The 21,414-nt window shown below is 39.7% G+C and overlaps 1 protein-coding gene across 8 annotated transcripts in view; it reads left to right on the plus strand.

Moving 5' to 3' along the window:
- Window positions 1-9,909: 9,909 nt before the first annotated feature.
- NXPE3 (neurexophilin and PC-esterase domain family member 3) overlaps window positions 9,910-21,414 on the plus strand; it is a 35,780-nt gene continuing 24,275 nt past the window's right edge. Inside the window, exons 1-4 of one of the 8 annotated variants that reach the window (XM_043998890.1) lie at window positions 10,055-10,444; window positions 12,695-12,775; window positions 14,072-14,319; window positions 17,442-17,721. In XM_043998890.1, coding sequence (XP_043854825.1) covers window positions 17,629-17,721 — 93 coding nt within the window. In that variant the 5' untranslated portion in view covers window positions 10,055-10,444; window positions 12,695-12,775; window positions 14,072-14,319; window positions 17,442-17,628. Of the gene's footprint in view, window positions 10,024-10,054; window positions 10,445-12,694; window positions 12,776-14,071; window positions 14,320-14,373; window positions 14,377-14,594; window positions 14,615-17,441; window positions 17,722-21,414 lie in introns of those variants that run through there. The other 7 variants (XM_043998893.1, XM_043998892.1, XM_043998888.1 and 4 more) reach the window with 7 other exon arrangements.

Here is a 21,414-nt window from a genome sequence, read left to right on the forward strand (position 1 = left end):
TTGAGAGGGGGCTTGTTTTTCAGAATGGAGGAAGAGATAGTCCTATAAGTCTACTGCCCTGATCAGATCATATCTGAAGTGTCATGTACAGTTCCGGATGTCACATTTTAGGGAAGGACATTGGTAAATTGGGTAAATCTAGAGGAGTGCAGCTAGGATGGTGAAACAGTTTAAAAAGTCAGCTAGGATCAGTCTAAAGGAGAAAGAATGAACAGACATTATTGCTGTCCACATGGAAGGAGTATTAGATAAGTTTTGTTAGCATTGGAGGGCATATTTAGGAGCAACGGGTGGAGTTTATAAAGAGTTAAATTTAGACATGAGACAAAGAAAACTTAACAGTGACCTAAAAGTGGAATGGACTTCTTCAGGAAGTAGTGGGCTTCTGTTACCTGGTGGTTTTCAGACAATGGCTGAAAGACCACTTAGCATCTTGTAGAGCATCTTGTATGATTTGGATAAAATGGTCCTTCCCATCTCAGTTTCCACTCTTAAGATTCTGTGATAATGCAGGCAATACCAGTCTTGAAATTTGAATTCAGTTTTCTTTTAAAAATGTAAAAATTTATTTTCTTTTTAATTTATGGAATAAAACCAGCATTTCCATAACTTAGTATAATTTAAAAAATGATTGCACATGAAACTGCTAATCTATTATGTGCAACTTGCTATTTGAATATAATCCAGTTTCCTATATAAGGGGCTAAAATTCTAGCTAGTCTGTCTAAAATATCTAATGAGTGGTCGCCAATAAATTGTAAGCTTTAGCAAGAGTTTAGACTTTTAAGCATTTATTAAGGAGAATAAGAATTTGGTGAAGAGAGAGAGAAAGGCCTAGGGAGAGCACATCTTTAGCTCCACTCTCAACCAGAGTCCTGAAGAAAGAGAGCAAGAGCACCAGCCTTGCCCCCTCTTCCTCCCACAAGCAAACGTCACTTCCTGAAGCCAAAGAAAAGCCGCATGGCCTTGCCCTCAGAGGCCCTCTCCTCATGGTGGAGCTTTTCTACAGTAAGTCTCTAGCAGGTGGCTCATTCCAATTGTTACACTTAATAGCCTAGTGCTCTTTCCTAGGTTGCATTGCCAGCAGGTAAGACTATTCTAAATAAATGCTTGAAATTGTGTTTTTATGATAGAATTTAGGTCTAGGAATTTGTGGTATCCTGAACCTGCTGAATTCCTGGATTCCCACTTCTCTCCCATCAGCCTTCCTCTACCACATATTCCTTTCTACCACTCACCTAGAATCAAGCATCCAAGAGTCCAAAGGGACTTAAGAGGCCATCGAGTCCAACCCAATCCTGACCCTCTACAAACCCCTGGTGGTCATCCTCCAGTGAAAGGAAACCCATTACTTTCTGAGATGGCCCATTTCACTTTTACTTGGAAGTTTTCCCTTATATCCAGTTTAAAACTGACTCCATAACTTCTACTCATTACATCTAGTTCTGTTAGAGACTAAACAAAACAAGTCTAATCCCTCTTCCCCACGGATAGCCCTTCAAATGCTCAAACTCCTGTCATGTTTCTAAGTCTTTTCCCTAGGCTAAACATTCTAATTTTATAATCCCGATTGTCCATTTTTAGAATGCTCCAACTTCTTTATATCCTTCCTAAAGTGTGGCTCCAAGAACTGAACACAACACTCAGGGCAGAGAAGAGTGCAATTCATACCTCTGGTTCTGGATGCTACTTTTCAATACACCTGGGGATACCATTAGGTCTACCATGTCCTCCTGTTGATTCATAGTGAGCTTGTAGTCCAATCAAAACCTCAAGATATTTTTCATGTACCTACAAGATATGTATGGTGTAAATAAGAGGTATTTTTCTTCTTTTTCTTTTTTTTGGGGGGGGGCTGGGCAACAAAGGTTAAGTGACTTGCCCAAGGTCACGCAGCTAGTGTCAAGTGTCTGAGGCCAGATTTGAACTCAGGTACTCCTAAATCCAGGGCCGGTGCTTTATCCATTGTGCTATCTACCTGCCCCTAGGATATTTTTCATAAGCATTGCTCCTAACCAACTGTAATGACATCCGGCCCTTATGATTTTTTTGAACCCAAGTGTGGAACTGCACATTTATCCCTACTAAATTTCATCTTTTTTAGGTTTCCCCATAAAGATTTCTTTAGATTCCCAATTCTGTCATTCACTGTGTTAGTTATTCTTTCCAGCTTTGTCATCTGAAAATATCACAAGTATACATTTTATGGTTTCATACACAGAGCTCCCAGTCTTATTAGCTTCCAAATCTATTTTTTTTCCCACTGACAGTATACCTCTTCTTGACCTAGACTTTCTATTGGAGTGGATACATGTTTTTATTATATCCTTTCTGACCTTGGAATCGGAATGCAAGCCTCCAGTCTTTTAAAAGGAAAATTTTACTAGGAAACCTTAGTTGTTTACTTAAAAAACAAAAACAAAAACAAAAACATAGTGCTCTCTAACACTGAGGAATTGCTGCCAGGCTTTTAGGAGTCAGGCTACTGTGACTCCATTATCCACTAAAGGGGCCCTGTGCTCTGGACCCAGCCATGCAGTTTAATTGGATTCAATACTAGAGAGAATGGCCTCTAATAAGAAAAAATTAGTTTGCCTTTTCTCATACTCTTTGGCTTTAAAAAACCCCATCCCAGCATCCTAGAAACAAGTTTACTTATAGCTTAGAGTTATGGCTGGTGGCTAGGATTTCCCCCAAAAGGAGCCAGTAAAAATGTGCTAAATGTATGATATAAATCAGGTATAACATACGTTTTATTCCCATACGCAAAATAGTGCTAAACAAAAACAAAAAAGAATAACAAAACTTCACATTACAATATTTAAAAAAAACCAAAAAACCCCTTCCTTTTGCTGCCAATGCACTTCTACCCCTCAAAGCCAGGGTTTTCTCAAGGTATGAGGCCATTTGGTCAACCCCACTGTTGTCTTTATGCCAAATAGCTCCCAATTTCCATATGAAATAGAGGTAATACCAGATTGTAGTAGGTATTTTCAGCAATTCCTTGAGCTATTATCTAATTATTTCTCTTATTTTGTACATGTATACAGTTCATTTAAACCAATTGACAAACAAAACCAATGCAACTCAAATTAGAAGAGAAGCAAGAAATTGAGATACTAAATATTTGCAGCAAATTTCTCTCATAAAGGTCTCATTTCTAAGATATATAGGAAACTAATTCAAATTTATAAGAATAAGATTTACTCCCCAGTTGATCAATAATCAATGGATAAAAATAGTTTTCAGAGGATGAAATCTAGGTCATAAATAGCCATATAAAAATACCCTAAATCATTAATAATTGCAAATGCAAATTAAAACTACTCTGAGATACCACCTCACATCCATTAATCTTATCTGCAAAGTTGGCAAAAAAAAAAATGACAAAGGCCAAAGGGGCTAAGGGAAAATAGGTAAATTAATGCATTGTTGATGGAGTTGTGAACTCATCTTGCCATTCTGGAAAGTAATAATGGAATGATGCTCCAAAAGCTACTAAATTGTACATGTCCTTTGACCCAGCAATAACACTTTGTTGTTGTTCAGTTGTGTCTGATTCTCCTTGATCCCATTTGGGTTTTTCTTCGCAAGGATAGTAGAGTGGTTTGCATTTCCTTCTTCAGCTCATTTTACAAAAGAGGAACTGAGGCAAAAATGGTTAAATGACTTGCTAAAAGGGTCACATAGCTAATAAGAGTTTGAGGCCAGATTTGAACTGATAATGAGTCATCTTGATTGCTGTTTTAGCAATGTCGCTACTAGGTCTTTATCTCAAATAGATCAGATAAAGAAAAAAAGGACCCGTGTGTACAAAAATATTTATAGCAGCTCTTTTCATGGTGGCAAACAATTGGAAATTGATGGGGTACTCAATAATTGGAGGAATGGCTGAACAATTTATGGTATATGTATGTTGGAATGCTATTATACTATAAGAAATGATGACAGAGATGTTTTACAAAAACCCGGGAAGACTTGTATGAACTGATAAAAGTGAACAGAATCAGAGCAAATTATACAATAAAAACAATAGGGGCAGCTAGATGGCACAGTGGATAGAGCACCAGCCCTGGATTCAGGAATACCTGAGTTCAAATCCGGTCCAGACACTTGACACTTATTAGCTGTGTGACCCTGGGCAAATCACTTAACCCCAACTGCCTCACAAAAAAACCAAAACAAACCAAAACAAAATAAACAATACTGTAAAGAAAAACACCTTCAAAATAATTAGGAATTCTGATTAATACAATGGAATCAACCATGGTTCCAGAAGACTTATGATGAAATGTACCATTCACTTCCAGATAGAGAGGTGATGGACTCATAGTGTAGATTGAAGCAATTTTCTTCTTTTGGATGTGGCTTGCTGGACTGTATATATTTGTAATTTTCTTCCTTTCTTTTTTCTTTTTCTTCAGATGAGGAAGGAAGAGATTGGAGGGAGAGAATTTGTAATTGAAAATAAAATAAAATTGAATTAAAAAAAAGAACAGTTCATGGCAGACTAACCATATTTCCTTTTGTAACAATTATTAATGGCTTCTTTGGGGGATAAACCCAATAATAGATTCAAAGGAGTTACAAGGAATTTCTAATCATAAGTTAAATAGAGGCTTGGGACAATGATGTTGGTCCTGCTAACCTTAGGGAGTAGGTTAAAAGGCAGATTAAATTCCTGAAGGTTTAATTAGCTGACTATGTTGTGTGCATTCTAAAAGAGTTTAGGTTCTAGAGACTAAGAATCTGGGAAATGACAGATTGTTGGAGAACCCAGAAGGCTCTCTGTTGCCCCTCTGACTGAGTTCCCCCTCCCATACTTGGGCCATGGTCACTGAAGCAGCAAGATATTCCAGAGACAATGCTTGGCCGGTCTCCCAGGGTCCAAAGAATCGGCTGTACAAACTTTGCTCTGTTTAGGCCCAGAACAAGTTCTGACATGTCAAGGCTGAAAGGTTGAAAAATTATTCTTATTCTCTTAGAATTATTCTTGCAGAGACTTTATTTGATTTCTTTGTGGTTTTTTGCTTTAAATACTCAGCTGTCCCAATAATAAAACACACACAGTTGTTCACACATAATATGATGCTGACGTGTCAATTATTAATCATCTCCGATCCTCGGGCATTGGCCCATGACCCGACAACAGATCTCTCTCCTAGAAAGAAAAATGGTGAGCAGCTAAAACTCAGGGAATTGATTGGTCTTTCTGTCATTATGGAAAGGAAAAGTGCTGAGTATCTTTTTTTGCTTTTGTGACTAGGCCTGCCTTTACCATTAAAATAGCTCTCTCTGGTCTCTAGGCTAAAAAAGATACTTTTTTGATTGAATGAATTGTGTTCTCTTGCTGACTAATAAAAAAAAACAAAACATGGTCAAAGCTGAACTATGGTTTCGAGCGGATACAGACCCACAGATTACCTTGAATTTAGGATAATTTTTCTGGGGGGGGCCTCCACCTTATGGGTAAGATGTAAGCACCTCAGTTGAGATGAGCATAGCCAGTGAAGGAAGAGAGGTTGGGAGCATCAGAGATGAAAGACTCAGGAAAAAAAAAGCAGCAAGGAGCCACAGAGACATGCACTGCCCAGTCCAAGTGTGGCAGAACCAGTGGGGATCAAGGCGAGTAGGGAGAAGGTCCAGTAAAAATCACATAATGACATCACCAGAAGTCATCATTGATCTTATAGAAGTTGAAAGATAGTTGCCCCTCTATGTGTGTACTTTGGCCACACATTCTTCCTAAGTATATGACCTTCTGAGCATATGCTCTGGCCATACATATTCCCTATATATGTACCTTATATTCATTTACCCTAACCACAGGTCTTCCTCTACATTTCCCCAGTCACATACATTCCTCATATCTGTCCCTCCGTTGATGCAAACTGGCCACATATGTGTGCCCTTTCACATGTGTTCCCTGTGTGGGTGTGACCACTCTTTCCACTTGTGGCAAATATATTTGTTAGAGGGTATGCCCCAGTTTTATGTGGGAAATATTGAGATAGCTGGGTGGTTCGGTGGATAGAGTGCTGGCCCTAGAGTCAGGAATATCTGAACTCAAATCTAGTTTTAGACATTTACTAGCTGTGTGACTCTGGGCAAGCCACTTAACCTCTGTGTGCCTCAGTTTCCTCATCTTTAAAATGGGGATAATGATAGCACATAAATCCCAGAGCTGTTAGGATCAAATGAGATAACAGTTATAAAGTGCTTAGCACAATTCCTGGGACATTGTAGATGCTATATAAATGTTAGTTTTCTATCTGTAAATGCTTGATTATCACCTTTCTTACATTAAACATTTTTTCAATGAATGAATTGTGTTTTCTTGTTGACTAGTAGATGGTGAGGGTTGAACTATAGTTTTGAGTGGATGAAGATGCATAGATTACCTTGAATCTAGGGCAGGGTTTTTTTTTTTTTTTGAGAAGCTTATATATAGGTAGGGATGCTACATATAAGACATCCTGGCCTCATGGAGATTACTATCTAGTAGGGATTTAAGGCAAATACAGATACCAAATAATCTATAATATTAGAAGTAAGTACATCACATAATTACAAAATAAAGTGCTGTGTAAGGCCTGAAGGGGTAGGTTTTACTAGGAAGACATAGCATTTGAGGTGAGGCCTTAAAGGGAAATTAGGAATTAGGTGAAGTGGGAAGGAGGCTATTTCAAGGAAAGAAACAGTCTGAGCAAAGGCACAGGTGGGAACATGAAGAATGGCAGAAAGGGATGGAAAGTAGCTTAATAGGACTAAATTATAGAGTACCAGGCATGGAGCAATATGAGATACTACAAAGTAGCACAGCCAACCTGGTGATGAGATGCTCTGAATTTAACCAGGCTGTTTCTCAGATTACAGACACACACAGTTGTTTGTCACAGGATTCATACTTGGAACTTTTCCAGGTGGCAGGGACCTGTCAGAACTTGTACTCTTCTCTCATAGCCTTGAGAATTTGGAATCATATCCATGCCATGATGGGGCCTCAGAAGAGGACTTTAGTGGAAGCTAATTATTATTAGTTATAACCAATTAGAAGCTACAGAGAAGGCAGGAGGACCACATACTGTATGTCAACACTGGCATTGAATATTATTTTCAGATTTTTGGAATGTAGTGTTAAGTTTTACTGATTATTTTTCTCTTTTCTCTTTTTTTCCCGCTTAAAAATTTCTTTCTTATCTGGGATGGTTCCCTGGAAGAACAGAAAGGAAGCAATAGAGGGGAAAATTTAGGTGATATAAAAATGAGAACAGCTATTTCTCTCTCTCTCTCTCTCTCTCTCTCTCTCTCTCTCTCTCTCTCTCTCTCTCTCTATCTCTCTATCTATCTATCTATCATCTACCTACCTATGTATCTGTGTATCTACCTACCTACTTACCTATGTATGTATGTATCTATCTAGTCACAGCACTATTGATGATGTTATTGGGGAATATAACAGAAAGAGAAGAATAAGTTTCTGCTTTTGATGAGTAAACAATTTTGTACTCCATATGCTCCTTGGATTTCACAGAATGATCAGTTTATTATAAAAATCTGTTAAAATTATTTTTTTCCTTAAAGTAAGCTTTATCATGGCTTTTTTTTTCTCTTTTTTTTTGCAGGGCAGTGAGGGTTAAGTGACTTGCCCAGGGTCACACAGCTAGTAAGTGTCAAGTGTCTGAGGCTGGATTTGAACTCAGGTCCTCCTGAATCCAGGGCTGGTGCTCTATCAGTCATAGACTTTGTTTTAGTGTTGTTTTTGTTTACATTATTATACTCAAGGTGTTACTGTTCTCCTTAACCTATTGGTTTAGTTTTTACAGCAGGAAGCAGTTATAAAGCACCTTGACAATTCTAAAGATAAATGTAACATCTTAAGTACAAAAGATCAAGGGGGTACAAAGGGAACAAGGGACAGCTAGGTGACATAGTGGATAGAGCACTAGGCCTGGAGTCAGGAAGACTTCTCTTCATGACTTCAAATTTGACCTCAGACACTTCCTATATGTGTGACCCTGGGCAAGTCACTTACCCCTGTTTGCCTCAGTTCCTCATCTGTAAAATGATCTGGAGAAGGAAATGGCAAACCAGTCCACTATCTCTGCCAAGAAAACCCCAAATGGGGTCATGAGTTGGACACAATTGAGAACAACAAAGCAAATCTATTTTGCTCTTATTTTTGTGACGAAAGGTATACCATGTAGCATGCTCAAAGTTGACGTTCTTGGTTCTAGTTGACCACACTAGGAGCTTTGGGACCCCCTTCTGGCTAAATGCTGACTCAGCATTGAAAGGATTATGGTATGATGTGTTTCCTTGGTCCCTGCCCCCACCCTGGCCAGTGGTAGTGGCAAAGGTAGGGTGCTGACAGTTAAAAGGAGACACAGACTGCTTGCAAGTAGGGTGCTCTGTCTCTAGACTTCCCATGATGGGGATGGTAAGAATGGGTGGATGGGGCAGCTAGGTGGCGAAGTGGATAGAGCACCGGCCCTGGATTCAGGAGTACCTGAGTTCAAATCCGACCTCAGACACTTAACACTTACTAGCTGTGTGACCCCGGGCAAGTCACTTAACCCCAATCGCCTCACTTAAAAAAAAAAAAGAATGGGTGGAGCTCTTTCCCTTCATTCTATTATTATTCCCACTTGGAGGAACTCAACTCGATGAACTTGGGTCTGGGACTGATTGCCTTTTTCTATTTGTGTTTCCTCTCCTGAGTAGGTGATAAAATATTCTTCTTGAGGTAGAAAATGCCTAATTAGAAGTACTAAAAGCTGCTTCATGTTCTGGTGAGGTTTACTTACATATTAGCATGTCAGCTGATTATAACTGTAGTCAAGTTGTTAAACCTTTCTTTAAGTCATTTTGTTAATGCATGCTTTGTCTGTTGTGATTAGTATTTCTTTTGTGTATAGGAGTAAAATATTTATCCCATACCAGATTCACATTGTAGACTGAGTACCTTTCTATGCTCCCATTAGGGGAAATCTTGTATATATGAGCCAAAACCTAAACTTTAAATAATTTATCCCCAGGGCACCAATGAAAGAGTATGAGAAAAGAGAACCTAGCACTCTTCTCAATAGAGAGGAAATTTTCCCCAGACTGAACCAGGTCAAGACAAAGTCCCTGGAACCACAGTAGAGAGGCCCTTTAGAGAAAGGAAGTAGGTGCATTTTCCAGGATCCTGAGTCCAAGAGAGATTTCTCAATGTTAGATTTTGTTAAAATTTAAATTACATTATAAAGACAAAATGTTTTAATTTTGTAGTGCTACTTATACTAGTAATAAATACTTGTTAGTGTTTATTGGTATTTACCTAGAATTTGTGATTGCTTGAGGATTAAAAAAGGGATTTAGATCCATTTTGTCAAGTCATCTAGGTACAATTCCTGACCAAAGTATAGCAAGAGTAAGCAACAAAGTACAGAAAAAAGAAGACATGTTGAAAAGCACTGACTTCAGATCAAAAGAAGATGCTGTAGGGGCAGCTAGGTGGCGCAGTGGATAGAGCACCGGCCCTGGAGTCAGGAGGACCTGAGTTCAATTCCGGCCTCAGACACTCAACACTCACTAGCTGTGTGACCCTGGGCAAGTCACTTAACCCCAATTGCCTCACCAAAAAAAAAAAAAAAAAAAGATGCTGTTTCCTCAATTGCCTCACAAAAAAAAAGATGCTGTTTCCTCATCTATAAAACGGTGATATAAAAGATGCTCTCTGAGCTCTAAGGTATGACTTGACCACTCACTCGTGTTTGTTTGGGGAGGTAGTAGGATGGGGGTTAAATCTGCAATAAGCAAATAAGCTGCTCGTTCTTATGGAGACGAATGCAACCAGGAGATGCGTTTCTTTCGGGTATAAATAACGATCCTCCCCGCCTGTCAAGCACAACCCAATTGTCCACCCTGAAACGTCCCGAGGGTGAGAATGAGATGATGGACACACCCGGAGTCCAGAGAAGGGAACACAGAGAGCGGCTACCCTCAAGAGGCAAGGCAACGCTGCAGCAGCAGCAGGAGGTTAGAGGTCGGGAGTTGTTGGTAAAGGCAGTTTCAAGGGGAGGAGGGAAGGTCGTGTGGGTTGCGGGGCTGGAAGAAAGAGCAGTATCATCATCAAAGCTCTCCCAGCCTCAGACCGACAGACTAGGACTCATAGCTTCATCCACGATTGTCAATCATTGTCTCGAGCTCCTCCCCTCCCGAACCCGACCAATGCTTGACTGCGGACTGGTGAGGGGAGACGTATTGGGGTCACAGCAGCTGAGATACCGGGAAGTAGAAGGAGGTTGGAGGCTGGGGAATCTCTGGGTTGACCCTGCCCGCGACCCTGGTTGGTTTTTGCCGCACCTGAGCTTGCCAGCAGTTATGTGAGAGGCTGCAGGAGGAATGGGAGCTGGGGACCCCCCTGAGGCAGCGGCGTCTGCAACGGCTGCTCTAGGTGGTGAGTAGCGGCTCCCCAAGATAGCAGAGGAAGAGCTTTTCTTAAACGGCCTCCTCTCCACCCCACGTTCTCCCTTCTACGACCTCCCCTCACTCGCAGCCCCCATATGCAAACTCCCTGAGTTCTCCGGCTCGTTCTGCGGTTCCCAGCCTCATATCTCTTCCTAATCGCGGCCTTTAGAGACTCCCCTCAGCTTTCTCCCCCCCCCCTTTTTTTTGCTTTTTGGGTCCAGTCTCCCAGGGCTGGGGGGGGGGCACAAGTAGTCCCCGGGGCCCGCTTTCTGCTGCTGTTGCTGCAGGGCAGGCTGCGGAGGAGGGCTGGTGGTTAGAACCTCGCCTCTCGGGTGACACTCCTGCTAGGCGGAGCGTGGGTGGTTTCCTTTGGTATTATAGTACGATCTTGAGAAAAGGGGGGGCTAGAGTGCCGGCTTTACTACTCCCCTGGAGGAGAGGAAGGGGACGGGAGCAGGGAATTGTGGAATGAAGGCAGGCCTTAGGACACCGTTTGGGAGGCCAGGACTTCGGAACCATCCCCCCCCCTCCCCGGGATGGTCTCCCCTAATTACCTTCTCTTCCTTTTATCTTTGGCAACGGGAACCCCCTCTGCCTGTTTTCTCTAGGGCAAACACACGTGCCCTAGCCCACATTGTTTTTCTAAAAGCAGAGTTGTCCCTTGGAGGAAGCAGGGTGAGGTTAATGGTGGGTTTGCTGTTGGTGACAGAGGTCTTTGAAAGGGAGTGTGTCTAAGAGCGAATGCAAGAATGTGTAAGAAGAACTGAGCAGGGGAGACCTGTGCCATCCTAGGAGATATGGATTTGAACTATCCTTCACATACCTTTGTCAGATTCCCCCACCTCCACTAGCAGGACCTGCCACCACCAAGGACTCCTAGAACCCTGCTCAAGTTTAATTGACCTTATTCCAGAATTCGGGAGGCATATTATATTGTTCTATCTCCCTCCTCTCTCCAAAAGTGCTGTGCCATAGGATCCAGAACTGGAAGGAACCATAGGGATTATTTCTTCAACTCCTTTCCCCCCATCACACTCCTTATATATAAGAAGAAACTGAGGCCAAAAGAGTAATGGATTACACATATTGTCTGGAAAGAGGCAGGACTGGAACCCAAATCTTGTTGCTGCCCAGACTCTTCGTGCTATTCCCATATATCATTATGAAATTGTACTGTCTATTTAATTTAATTAGTCTATTTCCTCAGTCTGCCCATTATCGTGTGTGTGTGTGTGTGTGTGTGTGTGTGTGTGTGTGTGTGTGTGTGTGTGTGAGAGAGAGAGAGAGAGAGAGAGAGAGAGAGAGAGAGAGAGAGAGAGAAAGAGATTTTTAGGTGGGCAGTAAGTTCTTTTAGAGGCACCTCTGATATCCTTTGGTCTGGGGGTTCCTATTTATTTGTGTGTGTCATGGACCCCTCTGGCAGCCTGGTAAAACCTATGGACCCCTTCTCAGAGTAATGGATTTAAATGCATATAATAAAATATATACAATTTCAGAGGAGACCAATTATAATGAAATTCAGTTATACAACTACATATTAAAAAAAGAGTTCACAGAGGCCAGGTTAAGCTCTTGCTTTAGTACAACCCTCACCTGAAACACAAATCTTTTCAATGATATGTCATCCAGTCTGTTTGAATACTTAAGTGGCAGGGAGCTGACTATCCATTTGTCAGCCTATTCTATTATTAGGACTTGTTTTTGAGTCATGTCTGATTCTCCATGATCCTATTTTGGAGTTTTCTTGGTAAATATAATGAAGTGGTTTGTCATTTCCTTCTTCAGCTCATTTTACAGAGGAGAAACTGAGGCAAGCAGGGTTAAGTGACTTGCCCAGGGTCACACAGCTAGTTAGTATCTGAAGCTGTATTTGAACTCAAGAAGATGAGTCTTCCTGACAGGCCCCAGGCACTCTATCTACTTCACCACCTAGCTGCCATTATATTACATTACATTACATTATACTATACTATACTATACTATACTATACTATACTATACTATACTATACTATACTATACTATACTATACTATACTATACTATATTATACTATACTATACTATACTATATTATATTATATTACATGCCTTCCTTATATTATATTGAAAGTTGTCTGCCTATAACTTTTATTTATTTGTTATTGTTCTCTTCTGTGGGCCAACCAGATTGTCTAATCTCTCTTCCATGAAACAACGAATCCAGTTTGAAATCCTGTTATCTTTTTTTTTGGCGGGGGCAGAAATCCTGTTATCTTAAGGGGCCACCTGAGAGGGATGGTACCAAAAGGAAGAAGCATAATCTCCCTACAGTTTTGTCCAAGGTTAGCTTTGTATGTTTCACTCACCAGTAGTATAATCTCTTATCATTTAGGTAAAATCTTAACAAAATTTGCTTTCAAGTAAAATCCAAAATGTAGTAACCAGATGCAGAGGAGAAAAGATAAGACAAATGCTGCCATAGGTCAATGATTTCTGGTTTTAGGATGTACCTAAATTGAAGTCCCCAAAGAGCTACATAAAAGTCTTTAAGAGTCATCTGTAAAGACTCAAAATGGTGGATGAGAATATCTGGTTAGGGTACTTCCTGGGCCACAGTGTGACCTGGGACTTCTCCTATATCATTAGGGCCCTTATCCTCCCTTCAGATTAAAAATTTTTTTTTTTGGGTGAGGCAATTGGGGTTAAGTGACTTGCCCAGGGTCAAACAGCTAGTAAGTGTCAAGTGTCTGAGGCTGGATTTGAACTCAGGTCCTCCTGACTCCAGGACTGGTGCTTTATCTACTGTGCCACCTAGCTGCCTCTTCCCCTCAGATTTTACAGGGATAGGAACTGTTTGAGGATCCCCCACATATGTCTTTACTGATGTTCACTCATCCTGAAGAGGCAGCCTCTGGAAAGAACACAAGCTGGGGCTCCAGGGATCTGCCCTTGTTCCCATCATGTTCAACAATTTTATATTAATTTGGAAAATAGATAGATGGGACACTGCATTTTTTCAGATGGCAGGAAGCTAGGAGGAACAATTGTTATCGTTGATGATAAGATTATTATTGAAAAATTTGTGGCAGCCTAGGGTAATGGGATCAGCACCATGGCTGGTCACAGTGGTGAACTGGGAGTAGTGAACTGGGTCAGCTCCATGGCAAGCTGGGGGCAGAGTGGAGTGTGTCAATTTGAGGAGGAGAGATCATAATTAGCGAATAACTACTGTCATGGAACTTTATGACAATTTAGATTTTTGTTCTGGGGGAGAACAACTCTAGATCCAGGATTTAGGAAAGGGATGGGGGAACCTCCTCTGATATGAGCATTTCTCATTTTCCCAGAGAGCAGGACCTTGGGAATGTGGCCCCTGGAGTCACGTGTGGTTCTCTGTTGTCCCTTTTTTTTCTGGATATCTAGTGTATTTTGGCTATGCTTGGAACTTCCTGTTGATTTTTGGAGTGGAATTGGTGGTCAGACTACCTATATGCAGGAGACCTTCTTGAGAAAGCCTAATACTGACTGTCTCAAAACCCCTGCCTTGTCAAAATTTGGGAGTGTAATAAAGATGTTTAGTGATGATGATTGATGTCGATGATGATGATAATAACAAATTCCCTGGACTTTGCTTTCAGGATGTCTCAGCTGCTTTCTCACTCCAGAACTTCCTTCAGAACCTGGGGCTTCTTTACCCTGGAATATCCATCCTTCCCCTGAGGCCTTCTCACCCTTGAGCATCTCTCTGTCATGCTGGCCCTCTTCTCCCATTGGTGAGTTCCTCCCAGGGTCTCCATTTTGGAGAGGAGCCCAGGCCAGCCAGTTCCCACACCCTTGGTGGCAGTGCTTTTGACTTTTTGGAATTCAGCATCATGCCTGTGAACAGGTACCCCCTAATTCCTTTTTCAATGCTCTTTTGTGTGTTTTCTTCCTCCATTAGAATGTAAGTTCCTTGAGGACAGAGACTGTCTTTCTCACTGTTAGTATGTATGACCTGGATGAAAATCCAGCAAAGGAGACTGAGAAGGAGTGGGCAGATAGGCAGGAGGAGAATGAGGAGAAATCTGTCACAAAAACATGGAGAAAAGAGATTATCCAGGACAATGGGGGATTCAGCAGTGTCAGAGCATTCAGGGAGGTGAAGAAGGAAGAGTCCATGTGTTTGGCATCTAAGATCATCGGTAAGTTTGAAGAGAGTTGTTTCAATTGAATGATGAGGTTGGAAGCTAGATTGTAGAGAATTAAGAATCGAGTGACTGGATAGGAAGTGGAGGCACTGATTGTAGAAATCTCACATAAGGAGTTTAGTCATGAAAAAGAGAGATATAGGATAACAGCTAGCAGGGATGGACAGATCAAGTGAGGATTTTTTGACAATGTGGGAGATATGGACATGTTTGTAGGCAGTAGTGAAACAGACAACGAGATTAATGAGAGAGAGCCATGATGGAATTCTACCAGAGAAGAGTAGATGGAATGAAATCACTTTTGTAGGTAGAGCAGTCAGCCTTGTCAAGGAAGAATGGCCACCTCTTCACGTAAAACATATGTGGAGGCAAAGAAAGTGGGTGAAGGTATGTGATGTGAGTGCTGTGAGATGAGGACCATGGAAAAAGAGGAAGTGAAAGGCTTTTATTTATTTATTTTAAGTGAAATATGGAATAAGGTTCTTAGCTGAGAGAGTAGAAGGAGGGGGAGCTGTGGGAGTCGAGAAAGGGATAGAAAGGTTTGGGAAAGCCATTGTGGTGAACGGGATACTAAATCAATTAGGGAGCTGTAAAGGATTGCTTTGCTACTGTGAGGGCCCAGGTGAGATTTGTAGCATCAATCTATATAGCATAGTCTGGACAGGAGTCATTGTGCATTTCACTTGGTTATGTGAATAGTTAGGTCAAATTCTTTTGAGTGACTGTTGCTTTCATTAAGAAAAGTATCATTTCTTAGGGTTTGAGGCATTTGGCAGACAGCATCATCCACAAAGATGATCTCATGTCAGGACTTCAATCAGGGAGTCCCTCTTCCATTTGGACTTAGTGCTGGACATCCTTCATGATAGTGGCAAGCATGTGTATACAAGTGGGATTTAAACTTGGTTCTTTGAACTATAAATCCATTGGAAATAGCAATAATAAACTCATAGAAATAGTATTCATCAGGAAATAATAAGACTTTTGCCTTCTTTTTGCCTTTGACCTGATAGTACATTTTTTTCTTATCTTATTGCTGTAGCCAGCACTATTAGAGTATTTTTGCTTTACCCCTGGTTTTATTAAGAAGTTTGTTTTTCCATTATTAGTAATACTAGCTTTTGGTTTTAAAGACTGTCTGTTATTTTGAAATAAGAACAAGTTACTGTTATTCCTCTTTGTGTTTTTAATGTATATGAATGATGAACTTTGACCCTGGCTTTTCCTACATCTTTTGATGTTATTGTGACTTTCACTGTTTGTTAGAATGATTGATTGATTGATTGATTATGTTTGTAATAATCAGGCTATCAAATAAAGTTTTTCCCATTGTGTCTTTCAAAAAATCTTATATAATTATCATATGGGAGACACATTTTTTGGAGAAGAGGCTTTAAGGTTGAATTTTGCTCCACCTAATCAAGGTCTTTTTATAGCCAATGATAAAAAATATCACAGAGACATTTATATTCTCATCAAATTTTAGCCAGTGATGTGATTGGAATTTTTTTTTTAAATCCAGGAAAGGTATTATTTATTGGAGATTTTTTTTTTCCTCAGCCTGCCTCTTCCCTTCTTATATTTTAATGAAGGGTCCCCTCAGTAGATTATTCTAATGGTTTTGTAGAGGGAAAGGGAGGGAATAAGCATTCATTAAATGCCTACTATGAACCTGGCTTTGTGCACAATGCTTTACAAATATTATCTCCTTTGATCCTTATGAGAGTATTGTGAGGTAAGTGCTATTACTGCCCCCATTTTACAGTTGAGGAAACTGAGGCAGACATAAACCACACAGCTAGGGTCTGAACACACCTTTGTATTTCGGCCCAGCACTCTATCCAGTTTGCCACCTAGCTGTCTGCAGGGAAACTATCAGATAATCATAAAATTGCTAAGGCTACCTACTACCTCTGATTTGTTGAGACCTGAGCTATATAGATTCACATCTAAGCTATCTTTTTTTTTTTTAAAGTGAGGCAATTGAGGTTAAGTGACTTACCCAGGGTCATACAGCTAGTAAGTGTTAAGTATCTGAGGCCAGATTTGAACTTAGGTACTCCTGACTCCAGGGCCGGTGCTCTATCCACTGCGCCACCTAGCTGTCCCCCTAAGCTATCTTTTAACCCCTGCCTACTTCAGCTTTTATGATTCGTCACTCTGAAATGAAATGAATTGTTTGCTTGTATATAATTTAAATACATGGGTATTTATTTGATTTTTCATTTTGCTTGTGCACTATGAAATATTTCTCTGTGAAATGTCCCTCCATGATTTATTTATTTTGTAATCATAACTTCTTTGCACCTCAATTTCTGTGCCTATTGAGTAGATAAAACTGGTGCCTCCACTTCCTATCCACCTATGCTGCTTTCCTCACATGGTTGTAAAGATCATTGGGGGCAGCTAGGTGGCACAGTGGATGTAGCAGCGGCCCTGAAGTTGGGAGGTCCTAAGTTCAAAATCTGACCTCAGACACTAGCTGTGTGACCATGGGCAAGTCACTTAACCCCAATTGCCTTAAACATCTGGGGCCATCTCCAGTCATGCTGATGTATATCTTGCCACTGGACCAAGATGGCTCTGGAGGAGAGAGTGAGGTTGGTGACCTTGCACAGCCCTCCCTCACTTAACTCCAGTTCAGTGCAAGTTGTGCCATAACCCCGATGTCATGGTCCTCTTTGAGAATGAAGGACAAACAACAACAGCAATAAGGATAAAGTGAGATAACAGATGGGAAAGCAAGAAGCATCCAAAAGATAATATATTACCTCAATTTCAATCTTCTGCTACTGATATTTCTTTCTTATTTCTCCTTTAGGAGTTCTGTGACTGACATGTGCTATTTAAATCTACTCTAGTTCCCCATTAACACAAGGAATTCTAAATGTGCTAACAGAGAGAAGCAACGTGAAGTTTGTTTGTAATCCTGAGAAACAATGACACTGACCTCTGTGGAACAAAGGCAGCATTGTGTCCACCATGACTGATGGAGACACAAGCAGACAATGTGGACGAATTTCTGCAAACCATGGTTTTTCTGCTGTCTTCTGGCAGCATTGACCATTGTGCTACTAGTCCTCAATGTTAATCAGTTAGAGGTGAGTTTTATATCATTTCAACAAAACAGATACCCAAAGATTCTTGGGATATAAATTGTGTGTGTTAGAGGAGGGCTTCTTAAACTTTTTCCACTTGTGACCCCTTTTTGCCCAAGACATTTTTACATTACCCTGGGTATGTAGGTATATAAAACAGGTATACAAATCAAACATTTACTGCCAAATTTTTGTGACCCCCATATTCAGTTATGCAGCCCCATATAGTGTCGTGACCCATAGGTGTGGGAGAATGAGAGGGTCATGAGATAACTTATTCTGGTTGCATTTCTTTGCTTTAAGATTTATTTTATTTTATATTTATCTTATCATCAGAGGTGTTCTTAAGCACCTTTCTTCATTTAGTGCTTTGTCATATGATTCCCTGGTCTTGGAGGTATTTGGGAACCCCGGATTGACTAAACTGATTTGTACAGTGATGTGGGCAGAGGTCAGAGGGACATGGAGAAAACTGAGAAACAATGAAAGTAGAACAAATAATTACCATATTTACATTCTGTAAAAGTGAAAGGGTAGTAGGGTAACTGAAAGTGGCAGGAATTCTAAGAATGACAGAGTGGTTTTCACCACTGTGTGAAAACATTTCTCCCTGTTAATTGGAATTCTCTTCTTCCACAGCAATTTCCACTTATTTTATAAAGATCCTAAAACAAACAAACAAATAAACAAAAACCCAGAATTCCACAGCAAAGTGAAACAAAGGTACATAGTTTTAATTTAGGTTTTTTTTTTTAAATCACCAAACAGAACAACAGTAATATGTTAATGCAGACTGTGCCCTTAGGGAAACTGTCTTCCTGAAACCAACCATCTCTCTCTTTTCAATCTGGCCGAAGATGAACAAAGGATATTCTTCTTTATTGAATTAAACAGGGACATTTCTAGTCTTCATTTGGTCACCTCAAATTCTTAATTTCAAGAAATTATGATCCTTCCCTGAAATTGATTGCCTTCTATTCAAGAACAACTGATTATGTCTCTGATTCAAGTGAGATGGAAGACTTTAGACTAAGACTGTTGCAGTTGGCCTTAGACATGAGCTGTGTGACCTCACTTAATGTAGGTTTGTCTCAGTTTCCTCAACTAGAATAATAATATAATTTCTTAATATTTTAAGGGAGGGTTATTATAAACATGAAAGGAGATAATAATTGTAAGGTATTTAGCACAGTGCTTGGCACATAGTAGGTGCTATGTAAATTCTAGCTATTATTAATAATTTTTTAATATTTTGTAAATAGATGGCCATAGAGTTATGTCCTTCCATACTGTCAAGCTTGGTGGTACAGTAGACTTAGAGTAAGGAAGATCCAAATTCTAATCCTCTCTCATATACTTTCTAGCTTTGTTGCCTTGGACAAGTCTCTGTAAGCCTCAATTTCCTCATCTGTAAAATGGAAATGATAATAGTACCTGTCTCACAGAATTGAATTTTTAACTCAAATGAGTAAAACACTTTGCAAGTCTTAAGATGCTACATAAGTGTTTGTTATTATTATTACTATTATAGTCTATAAACCTCCTGTATCACATTATTAAGGTGGTGTCCTATAACTCTGTTCACTGTCTCCTATAATTAGCACTTGGCACTTAAAACAACAATGTCAAACATGCACCCTGCTGGCTTTATGCAACCCACAATACTCCTGAGTAAGGTCTGAACTAGATTACAGTGTAATTACTATCTGATTTTAATGTATTGATGTATTAATTAAAAAAATACATAAATTCAAATATATGTGAATAAAGAACATATAAATATGTAGATCTATAAATATATTATCTATATAAATTTACATATAATTCCTTATTTAATGCCTCTTTTCAGTCTGGTCAAAGGTGAACAAGGAGGTGCTCCTCTATTGAATAAAACAAAAACATTTCTAGTTTTTATTTGGTCACCTCAAATTCTTAGTTTACATACGTGTACATAGAGTTTAAATATATTTATAAAGTATTATAAACACACATACATCATCTAGGTAGAGCACTGGACCTGGAGATAGGAAGACTCATCTTTCTGAGTTCAAATCTGGCCTCAGATACTTAATAGCTGTGTGACATTTTGGGACAGGGGTTTTTAACTATTCACAATTAGTAGATTACCTCAACCCTTAATTTCAGTAAATTCTGGCTAATACTTGAATAGAGTTTAAAAATGTCTACCGGCTTTCTACATTCTGAATTTGTTTGTGGCTATAAAAATCAGACCCATTTCTTCTACCTGTCTGACATCTCTCACTGTCCTCACTTGTGGCTTAGTAGGTTAATGTGTTGTTCTTTAAATTAAAACAAGGGAGAGGTTCCTAAGCTTTGTCTGTAGTCTCCTTTTTAGGGATTTTTTGGGTATTGTTTTGTAAAACCTTATTCCTTCCTATGTTCTGTTCAATCTTGTTCACAGGCATCTAGTTAAATAGGTAACTCTAATTGTGTGTTTCAAAAGAAATGATGACACCTCACGTTTTGATTGGATGGAATTTATGTTTGCTGTGGTCAGACCAGTTTGTACAGCACCATTCTAATTTTTTTTTTTTTTTGCTATTTTCTTCTTTTCTCTTACTTATCTCATGGTGTAGTATAAAAGGGTATTAGATTGGAATCAGAGGACCAGGGCTCAAATCCTGGATTTTTTGGGTCTTCTCACCTACAAAGTGATGGATTGGGAGGCAGCTAGGTAGCACAGTGGATAGAACACCGGCCCTGGATTCAGGAGGACCTGAGTTCAAATCTGGTCTCAGATACTTAACACTTACTAGGTGTGTGACCCTGGGCAAGTCACTTAACCCTAATTGCCTCACCAAAAAAACCAAAATCCAAAAAACATACAAAGTGATGGATTGGGCTAGGTGGTCCCCAGTTTTTGCTCTATGACCCTCTAGATCAGAAATGTCAGAAATGCAGCTCGTGGCCACATATGGCCCACAATACTCCTAAATGCAGCCTGAATCAGATTAAAATGTAATGGGGAAATATTGGAGAAAATAAATAAAAACATAGTATAGCCTAGATAATGTTAATATGTGGTTTTCTAAGTTAATATGAGGCTCACAGGGATCCTTCCATATGGTTTAGTAGCCTCTGTTTTTTAGTTTGACACTACTGCTCTAGATCAAGGGTTCTTACCCTGTGACAGTTCATTAATTTGTTTATTTTTAAAAAACACAGTGTCCTAAAAGTCTTAGTGAAATTTTATGGCTCAATACCTTAAAAACTACACTTACTAAAGTAAAACTGACTGACACAACTATTTATTGTTTGGCACCTCAACCTTAAAATAAGATATCGAGTGCCAAAAATTTGGGCAAAATCTCTGCATCTGTCAGTGTTGTTGGGTACCTCCTGATGGACACCTCTTTATCCCATACTCTTCAAATCCTCAGATATGATAAGATGATGAAGTTTTGAGCTAATGAGACTTGAAAAATCAGACAAAGACTTTTGGGATACCTTGTTTTTTAATAACTATTTTCAATATAATTGGTTTCTTTTAAATCTTATAGATTTTATGTACTTAAAAGCATTCTAAGAAGGGGTCCAGAGGCTTCAGAACATGGCCAAAAGGGTCCATGACCTCCCCTGAAAAGTTTAAAATCCTCACTCTCGATCTATGATCCCATGATCTGGAAGCTGATAATTCATAGATACTCTGAAAGTAATAAAGCCCTCTTGATTTCA

Source organism: Dromiciops gliroides, chromosome 3 (genome assembly GCF_019393635.1).
Source record: "Dromiciops gliroides isolate mDroGli1 chromosome 3, mDroGli1.pri, whole genome shotgun sequence".
Lineage (NCBI taxonomy): Eukaryota > Metazoa > Chordata > Mammalia > Microbiotheria > Microbiotheriidae > Dromiciops > Dromiciops gliroides.